Here is a 10599-nt window from a genome sequence, read left to right on the forward strand (position 1 = left end):
TACAATAACTAAATTATCATTTTTTTAACGCATTATTTAGCTGATGGAACAATTATAGTTTTAAGCATAATTTTAATTTTTTTATAAAATTTATTGATTCAATTTGGTCGGAAAGATTTTCAGAACCGGTTAACTGAGTACTTTTCTAGTAAATACCAAAATATAGGTATAGGTTCACCAATACGAATATACGATAGGACTAATTTTAATGTGTCATGTACTCAATTTAAGTATTGGACAACAAATACACTTAATTATAACGATCAAATGTCGATTTTATTTAAAAATGGTTTTAATAGGGCTATGTATAGGAGCATTATTGGCTGTAACAGTGGTCAACGATTTGAATGAATGATTAAGATATGCAAATCATGTGGTTTATGAACGTATATTTCCAGGATGTCTTCTAACCACTAAATAAGATAAACGACCTTAAAAATAATAATAATAAAAACGCAGTATCAAATAAAACTAATATTTTAACTTATATCTAAATTTACGTTGTTTTGTGTAATTGTATAAGATAACGTAATAACAAACTTTTATCAAAATAAAATGTTTTACTAACAATTTCATTAAGATTTATTTTTTTGGTAATTAACACAGCAACGACAATCAATTTGAATTTAAATAAAATAAGACTACATTAATTAATTACAATTATTTAAAGATAGTTGGTTATGTACAGTGTTGGAATGTAAGATACAGCCAAAGAAAACTTTTTAAACTTGACGTTGGCTTAAGTTATTTGACTTATTTTCGGTTCCGCAATTCTAAAATAATAATAATAATAATAATAATAATAATAAAGGTATAAGTATCAATAAATTGTTAAAATTTTTTTTCTACTACGCACTTCTTCAATTTTTTCACTGACGCATTCAAACATTTCGTATGCAAGATCACACGTTTGTCCATCATCTAAAATTTAAAAATAAATAATACTGTATAGAGTCGTTATATTTGTAACTATAGATATACACTGTGCAAGCGTTTAAGTTTTATCAACTCATAAAATATTAAATATGTATTTTATGTTAAACCAATCTCAATTATTTACGGGCTGAAATTTCAGTTAACTAATTTAAATATTTTAATTCATTATTTCTATCACTTCATGACATTTTAAAAACTATGTAAATGATAATAAAAAACATCATGACGGTGTACCTAAATACGTTATAAATTGTTTACGTTTGACCACAATGTAGTTTTGAATTCCAAAACATAAAAATAATATTACAAATAAAAGTTTTTTTTTTATCAATTAACCCGTGGCAACTTAGGCCATTGGGTGGTTTTTAACTGTGGGAGAGAGTACTGTAGGTTTTGTAAACACATGGGTTTTAGTTTGGCAGAATTTTCAAGTGGGCACCCGTAGGTATCCGCCATGCCCGGGTGGGGGATGGCGGCCTCTCTCTCCAGACACCGTGACTGCCCGAAGATAAGTAGTGGCACCCAAGACCGAGGTTCGAAGTGTTCGAACCGACGCCTTAGTCCGCTCTGTCCCCCAAAAGTTAGACTGTGGCTAAAGAATGTGACGTTTCAATATGTTTGGCACTGTTACTTTCTCTAGTTTTGACGTTCACGATAAATATAAATAACACTTTTTGTTATAATTCAAACACCGAATAACATATTAATTATTATGCATAGTAATGTTATATTTTAACAGTTGTTATTATACTGGTTCGTGTATGTATTTGATTTTTTTGGAAATATTTGTTTTATTGTTATGATTATAATATTATAGTATAATATTGACCGGCTGTATACTATTTTTACTCTTCTAATAATAGGCTCGTAGATTTTTATTTTTATTCAGAATTAAGACGAATATTGTTTTATGTCTTACTGTTTTTTACTGTATTAGTAAAATTTTATAGGAAAATATTATTTTATTACTATAGTTTGGAAACTGGATAAGACGTCAACCTGTATTATTCATAATTTACCTACCTTGTTTTAAATTCATTAAATTGTATTGTTTCATGTGTAGTAACTAGTATTGTATAAATAGTCATAATATAATGACTAATGTTTATATTAGAATACTTTATATAGGTATGTTTCATAAATGTTTTTACCGAAACTTTTGGAGGGCTGCTGTTGCTTTAGCTGTTGCGCGATAGAAATACAATGCCTAACTGCAGATAACGTAGCCATGTAGTAGTTTCTGTCCTGGACACCTTCGTTGTACAGTTTCATCAAGCCGTCTACTACCGGAAAACCAGTTTCATCAACCTAAATTAATTATATCATAATATAATATTGTATAATAGTATGTAGATCAATAAGCAGACGATTCATTCAGTTTCAGTTTGAGATGGACGCAACAAATATATAGGTATAGTTACTGTACAAAAATATTCTACTCAACTGCTTTCACTTTCTTGTAGACGCACTGGAGCAAACACTGAAAACAATAATTACTATTATACAGAAGAGTCGTAATATAATTTATACGTTTATGTGCAGAAATATGCAATGGGATATTTGTTTTATTATTGAATGACTAGACCATTCGGAACAGGTTTCAGTTATGCAACAAGTGAATGTTTTTTTTTTAATAGCTCACTTACCTACTCGCTGTTATTATCACATTAGGTATACTATACTGGATGTACTGTGCACGAGTATAAAGCGGCTTTTATAATAATACTTATAAAAGTATATACAAGTATGTATACAACATTTAACACGGGTGCAATTTGCTTCCGGTTCTTTACTATTGGGTAATGTAATGAATTTCTAAATTTTGTTTTTATTAATTTTTTTATATACATATTTAATATGTAAGTATACGGAAGTGGTGCACTGTAAGTTGAGAAAATTATATAGTAGAACTTAAAATAAGAAAACTATCTAAAATTATGAGAATAATTTTTAAACGTATTACTTATTGAATTTAGTGTACCTACACAAATTGGAAATAACATATCTTTATGTTTACAAAATTAAATATACATACATTTTTATTTTTTTTACTTCATTGGAAGTTATTACAAAATAACTTTTTTGATTATAATAATATTTAAGTATCTTAATTATTTCAAATGACGGCATACGTGTTAAATTTCATATTCCTTTAAGCGGGTATGTTTTTTGAGAAATTCTATGAAAATCAAATTAGGAACTTGTTAGTAGGTAGTTAATTTGTTTTAATTCATAAAATTTAGATGGTCGGAGAAATAGTCCAACATTTTTAGGATACCCCTGTGCCACACCATTCCGCTGATCTAAACTGAAAATGTCAACTTAGTACTTGTAGCTAAGTTTTTTGGGAAATGTTGTTTTGTAACAAATTAAAAAAAATATATTTTTAAAATGTTACCTAATACTATTTGAGACACTGAATGTTTACTGTTAAAAGAATCGTCATGTACTCATGTATTACTTTTATGAGCTTTTGAATAAGTATCATAATTGAGTTAATAATGCTTAGCTTAATATAATAACATTTTAAAATAAAAAAAAAAAAAAATTTTAATTTGTAAGCTCTTTGAAGGACTATTATAATGGAGAAATTATTTTTAAAACGTTCGATTTATTTAAGGTGAAAACTTAACACAAATAATAGGTATAATATGTCTATGGACAATTGTTTGCAAATATTTAAATTATAAATTATAATCTCTTAGAAGTATTAAAAATATACTTAATCATTATTATTGTAAAATAAAATTAGATATGAATTAATCACTACGCTTTAAATATATCTTAAATTACTTATGATTTAAATGAATTAAGTAATAATGTGCTTTCGTGAGAATTTAAAACATTTACTAACACTAATTTATTCGAGGGTTATAGACGTTATAGTTTATATAATAGTTTGATTAAAAAGTAAGACAACATGATTATCTTACCCCTGCAACTCTACGTTCTTCGTTTGTCAAATCTTCATCGGCCTCTCTTTTTGATCTACTGCTATAGCTTGCAGGCGTATTTTGTTCCAAATTGCCATCATTGAGGATATCTAAGGCTTCTGTAAATTAATTTAAATTCAAAAACAGTTCAACCAGCGAACTTGATTGTTTAACTTTACCTTGAAGTAATGCGGATTTGATTTCTTCTTGGCATATATTAATTATTATTTCGAGATTTAAAGGCGCCTTATCGGGAGCTCTACATTTTCCTGATGGCTTTGCACGAATAAATACATTTTAGTTAATGATCGAAGTTAGTAGTGACATAAAGTATGATAAATAATTATGAAAATACTCACTTCTTGTTTTTGACAGAAAATATCTTGTAATCCAATTGCAAAAAGTAGGAAAACCATCAAAGAATAATTTCCACGCATATTTAATTTAAAATAGAGACACTGTGTAAGGTATAATATTATAAATGTGAATTCAAAATTAATATTTTTATGATTTTCTCTCGGGAAAAATGAACGTTGTGTTTCGAGTTGTTGCTGTTATCAAATACGAAATTCAAATAAGACTTCTGGTACGCACACACGACTACTTTCTTTGTAGCTAGTGCAAGCGTGAGTGGCTTTATATTAATTATGTCACTGGTCTGAGACCTGAGAGTACGTATGTAAGTGTGTTCATCATTATGAAAAACCGGTACCAGAAAACTCTAGCTAACCACAATCCATAACGAGATCATAATGTATAGATATACAAACTATGTATGTGTGCTAACCACAAATTCAGGTTATTTTGATTGGGTCATCATATTATACTATCCTCACGTGATTATACGCATATTTATTAGTTAATTATCAGTGACCATTAATGGTTAAAACATAAAAGAAATGCCTGTTACGTTTTTAATTATTACAAAAAAAAATATATATGATGGTTAAAAAGTTAAACTCATCATAACATTCTATGATTTTCACGAAATACTACTTTGATAATGATCTATAATAGGAATCTATAATTACCTATAGAAAATCATTGTTTTTATATTTATAAAATATGTATAAATATACAGGATAATTCACCAAGCATACTCACACCCCATGTTGCCCTTTAATAATGAATTTATTGAATTCTGATTTTTGGAATTTTTGAATATACTCAAAATCAAAGACCATTTCTTAAAACTCTTAATTTTTTTTGTATTACTTAAGGAGCTTCCTGTGGCGATACAAACTTCTATTTTTCAAATGAGGACCCGCCGCCTTCTTTCTTTACTGTAAATTATTTAGTGGATAATTTTTTTGAAAACGTTGGTGTACCTAATTTAAAATTCGAACGAGTAGAGTTTCTCAGTCAATAAAATTTTTGTACTAACTAGTAACTACTAAGGATAATAGTATATAAAATAGATGTAATGTTTGATATACCTAGTATTTATTATACTTTCGCCATTTTTACAAATCATTAATGTTGATAGATTAATATTAATCACTAACATTTTAAAATCACTATAGCCCCCACATATCTAACAAAACCCATTATAATGCACCTATTATCCTAAGTACAGAGTTAAATAACTCAAAAATTACTCGTACGAATTTTGATTTTGATTCATCATCATTTTCCTAAAAAATATCCACTAAATAATTTTCAGTAGAAATGGAGGGTTCTTATTTGTAAAACAGAAGTTTGTATCTCTTCAGAACACTCCTTAAGTAGCACAAAAAATTCTGAGAATTTTAAATATGGTCTTTAAGTATATTTTAAATGTTTTGTTTATTAAATTTATAGGGTAGAACCACAAACTTATTTTGTTGGTTTAAACTAGTGAAATGAAGAGTTGTAGCATTAATAAAGAGTAAAAACTATAATGATAATAGGTACATACTAGAGATGTTACAAACTGTTCGATTTTTGAACCGAATCGAACCGAACCAAATACCTAATTGTTCGATTCGATTATCTAACCAGAGAAATAAAAATAAAAGTCAGTTCTATAAGGTTTCTATTTGGTATCACTAATCTAAAATCTTTAGTCAATAATTCTGTGGTATGGTACTATGGTGGCTAAATGATAAATAAATATTAAATATTAAATAAAATAATATCCAATTTTGACTTTTTTAATGTTCGGTTCGAATTCGATAAAATATTTAAATTGGTTTATAATATGAGTTAATATTTTACTTCTGTTTCTATAAGCAACCCAAGTATTTTGTTATCAAAAAAATATTTAAATTTAGTATAATTTACTAAATATAGGTAATAACAAAAACAATGTAATGTTACTATTCAATCTTATCATATTATATATATAATATATTAATATATATCATAATTTTAAATTAGTTAGGAATATTAAATGGAATTATTATCATGTTGATGACTCATAAATTTTAATATTTAAGTACTTGGAATTTGAATTACCGGGTACCAATGGGCACCAATCAGAGTAATTCGTAGTTAAATACAAAATCTAAAACTCGTCGATACCATCATATAATGATACAACTGTAGAAGCTTTTATAAAACGTAGTTATTGAAGTTGAAACAATTGGTAATAAATTGAAATATATTTTTTATCATGTTTTATATAGTATGCACATAATTAAATGTGCCGACCGAAAAATGTACTTGCATAAAAAAACATCACTTTTTATGTAGGTAAATTAAATATATAAATTGCTTGCATTCTTAATTTATTTCGAAATTAACCTAATTATTATATAACAGAATGGCAAATAAAAATGAAATTAACTGATAAAATATATCAAAATAACGAAGGTAAAAATACTAAAAAGTAAGTATTTAGCAATAAAAGTATAAAACCCAATTTATTTTTTAAGACAAACTAATAATTTGTTTGTTCCTAATTCTTAAAATATATTTTTCTATACATTATATATTTTCCCTAATTTTTTGCCTGAGTTGCAAAAGTGAATTTCATTGATGAAATAGCAAGGAGATTAAAATCTTCTAAATTACTAAATCTAATCTATATTTAATAATTTATGTAGTTAAAACATTGAAATACATCAAACGGTTTGAGTTTTAGTAATTAGTAGTTCATATTTTTTTAAATGTATTTTTTTGACTGCTTTATATCAATACAATTCAGATGAACTAATTTAAAATCCATTGAAGAGTCTACCTTATCGTTTAAATACTTGTATAGGTACCTACATAAAAAAACCTATCCAAACAATCATTGATAGTTCGTTCGTGTCATGTAACAATATAATATACCAGTATTATAATATTAATTGACGAGTGACGACGACAACTTAGCAATTTCGATTGGATATTAAGTCATTCATGCTTAGTCCCAGGTATGATGATTGGACATTATTTCATTAAATAACGTCACGTGTACCTATGCGTACAAATATTTAGTGGTCTTATAAAAAATTTAATTATTAATAATAGCATACAACGCTGAACGCGCATATATAATCAAATTTATGAATATAATTTCTAATTTTATGCTAGATAAACGACATCGTGTCAATAGTATAATAACATTTATTGCAATTTTTACTTATAAACTATATTATAATATTAGCGATAAAATATTTTAATTAACTATTTTTATCACGATAATTAGTTTTTCTCATCTTGTGGTTTAGCTGTTGGTAAATTAATAATAATAAAAAAATATCTTGAGGAAGAATTTAAAAACTGCCTTCTTCATAGATTGGAACTGTTAAGTCATTGCGGCGTTTATTGCTAACCACTAACTATCGACTCGGCTGTTTAGCGTTTTGATAGTTTCCGATTATTTTTAAATATAAATATATGATTGCTAATTGTAATAGATAATTTTATTTTAAAATTAAATATTATAATATTACATTCATGTTTTTTTTTTCTAACACTGCAGTGGATATCCAAAAAAAAGGCAATACCGATGATGAATTAATTTCAATGAACAAATATGAATGCAGAGACAATTTTTTAGAACAATTATTGGTCTTCAATAAGCTATTATAAATTGTATACTTGGTTGAGTAACAGATTCAATTTAATTTCCTACTTTTTGTTCAATAATATAAATAATTACTGTTGTGGAATATTGGAATCTCACGTATAGTATATGTAATCATAGTTAAAACTAAAATTTAATTGTGAATTTAAGTTTCTGAACTTATTCCAACAATATTAAGAAAGTTGGACCACTGATTGAATAAATAATTGGATTTAGAGTACCGACTGTCAAACATATTTGATGAGTTACCTACCAACTACTACCATAGATATTAAATATTCGAGCTTACACATTAATACATAAATACCATTGATTTTATAATATAGGTAGTATATAGTATATTATAAAATCAATGGTAAATACATACACAGTGGTTTATACTCATATGGTAGGCTGGTAACATATAGGTACTCATTTTTAGCATTCAATAATAGAAATAACTAATAACTTATAAAGAGGAACTTTTATTAAAAATGTACTCTCAAAAAATGTAATGATGTATTTTCTACACGATATCCTTAAAATTACTCTCTTATTGAGATAGGTGGTCCAGTAGAGACCACTTGTGTGTTTCAGGTGCTGTATAGTAAATCATGTAAATCACAAATTGTTGCTTAAACAAATTGGTTTTGAATGTTATAGAAGTATATTATACACTATAAACTATATGACCAAACTATTCCTAAACTAATTAGTAGTTTTATTTTATACGTATTTGTTTGATGATTATAAAAGAAATAATAACATCAGAAAAATCTTATGTAAATTTAAAACGTTTATCACACGACATTAATGGCCGGAATTCGGAAATGTCAATCATAGAATAATTGCAATTTAATTTCACGACCATTAATTCTACCTATCTATGAGTTACATTTATATACAATTTTAACACTGCGTCGAGAGACAAAAAAATCTGATTTAGCTTTTAAGGTTTTTTACCAATAACTAATAATTAATACAACATTAAAACGTTCAAACGGGAGTAATTGAATGTCAAATTAGACCAAGTATAATCGGTTCGTTGACTGCTGCGAATTGCGATAGACTTAGCTGAAGGTCCGATCCTTCTATGGCGATTTAACTGTGCCTTATTATATTATTTGCAATGATGACATTTTTGTCGCGATAATGTGAATATGATATTGGCACTCTCAATTAAGCCGCGTTTCCATTAAAATGTATACTTGGTTTTTTTTTTTAATAAATTTGGTCAAGCGAACACCGATGAAAATATTGTCCAAAACAGCCTATTAGTATATTATAATTACTCGTGTCTTATTTCCGTCGAAAAACCTTGCTTAAAACTTGCTATTAAACATGAAAATGACGTGTAATACACGACCTTCGACTGTTGGGATACTAATAATGCCGGTTTGTTTTGTGCGTTTTATTATTTTTAGATTATATTGGAGTGAAGAAAACTATAATTTTTATAGCATCCATTCAAATATTCAAATGGCATCGCCAATTTCCGTTTAAGTAAAATACTTATAATTATATTTAAACTGTTTTACGTGGTTATGGGTACATATCTTAATATCTACCTATTATTTATTATTTTCAAAATAGGTCATACATATCAAAACTATGACATTTTAGATTCTGAGCAGAACGGTCAGAACGATGAATGTACTGATTTTCCAAAGATGTGCGTTTCATCATTTTTTCTGCAGATAATACAAGATAATTCTAGTAACAAATTGGATTTCGTTGGTACTTAGAGATATAAGTGATAACATGTCACATGTGATCATAGACGTGTGCATGAATTTGGTATTGGTATACTCAAGGTGGATATATAGAGGTGTAAACACTCTGATTATAAATTGATTGAAAAATGTACACCATTTGTGATTGCCACCGGGAGCGCTGACTACCCGATGAAGGCTCATAATGTTCGTACTTCTATACGAAAATACGATTTACAATGCTGAATGCTTGCAAGTTGTAATGCCATAAAAAATAAAAATATAAGATATCAATTTAATTTAAATAATGAATAACTTAGATGGATTTTTATTAAATAATTTTGAAACATAAATCTATCTTCAATTATACAATTATTGATAATTATCCACATTTTTTTTGGGAATATTGATTTGTGGAGTAGTTGTAGACATGTTGCCTACCTATTTGTGTTATAATTAAAAATTTAAATTTATGAATTTATTGTAATGATTGTCATATTGAAATATATTGATTAAAGTACCTACCTAATTGTAAATTTGTTATTTCCTTAATTTGGTACCACTACTTGTCATAATATGTTTATTTTTGTAAAAACATATTGTAGTTATTCTAATAATGGAATTATTGAAAATACCATCTCACTACTCAATGTCTCTATGGAAATTATTTATGTGTATAATAATAGTACCTATTTACATCATATTATTATCCTAGTGTACCTCTTTTGGCTTTTGCATTCTTTTAAGTATCTACACAACCTACTTTTTTTGTACAAAAGGTGGTATGAAACTTATTTTTGTAACTTATCGAGTATTGTAGTATGCCTCTTAAGTGTTTTGTACCTGGGTGTAACTCTGGGTTACCCAAACAAAATAAAATATACAAACAGCAGGGAGTAAAACTGCCTTCAGTATTCCATCCTCCTGAGGTAGATATTTCTTATACTAATTAATAATTAATATATATTTATATTATTATGTATATGTATAATCAATGAAAAGTTCATATTAGGGTAAATAATTCATTACTTTTTAGAACATGATT

At 27.0% G+C, this 10599-nt stretch overlaps 1 protein-coding gene across 1 annotated transcript; it reads right to left on the reverse strand.

The window, feature by feature from the left end:
* Positions 1 to 369: 369 nt before the first annotated feature.
* LOC132939374 (general odorant-binding protein 70) lies at positions 370 to 4523 on the reverse strand. Its single transcript, XM_061006502.1, has 7 exons — positions 4229 to 4523; positions 4049 to 4145; positions 3870 to 3988; positions 2381 to 2416; positions 2088 to 2244; positions 857 to 921; positions 370 to 773 (listed from the first exon to the last, which is right to left on the reverse strand). The coding sequence occupies exons 1-7, from the start codon at positions 4304 to 4306 to the stop codon at positions 723 to 725; spliced, it is 603 nt and encodes a 200-aa protein (XP_060862485.1). The 5' UTR covers positions 4307 to 4523; the 3' UTR covers positions 370 to 722.
* Positions 4524 to 10599: the final 6076 nt, after the last annotated feature.

This window comes from Metopolophium dirhodum, chromosome 2 (assembly GCF_019925205.1).
Source record: "Metopolophium dirhodum isolate CAU chromosome 2, ASM1992520v1, whole genome shotgun sequence".
Classification (NCBI taxonomy): Eukaryota; Metazoa; Arthropoda; class Insecta; order Hemiptera; family Aphididae; genus Metopolophium; species Metopolophium dirhodum.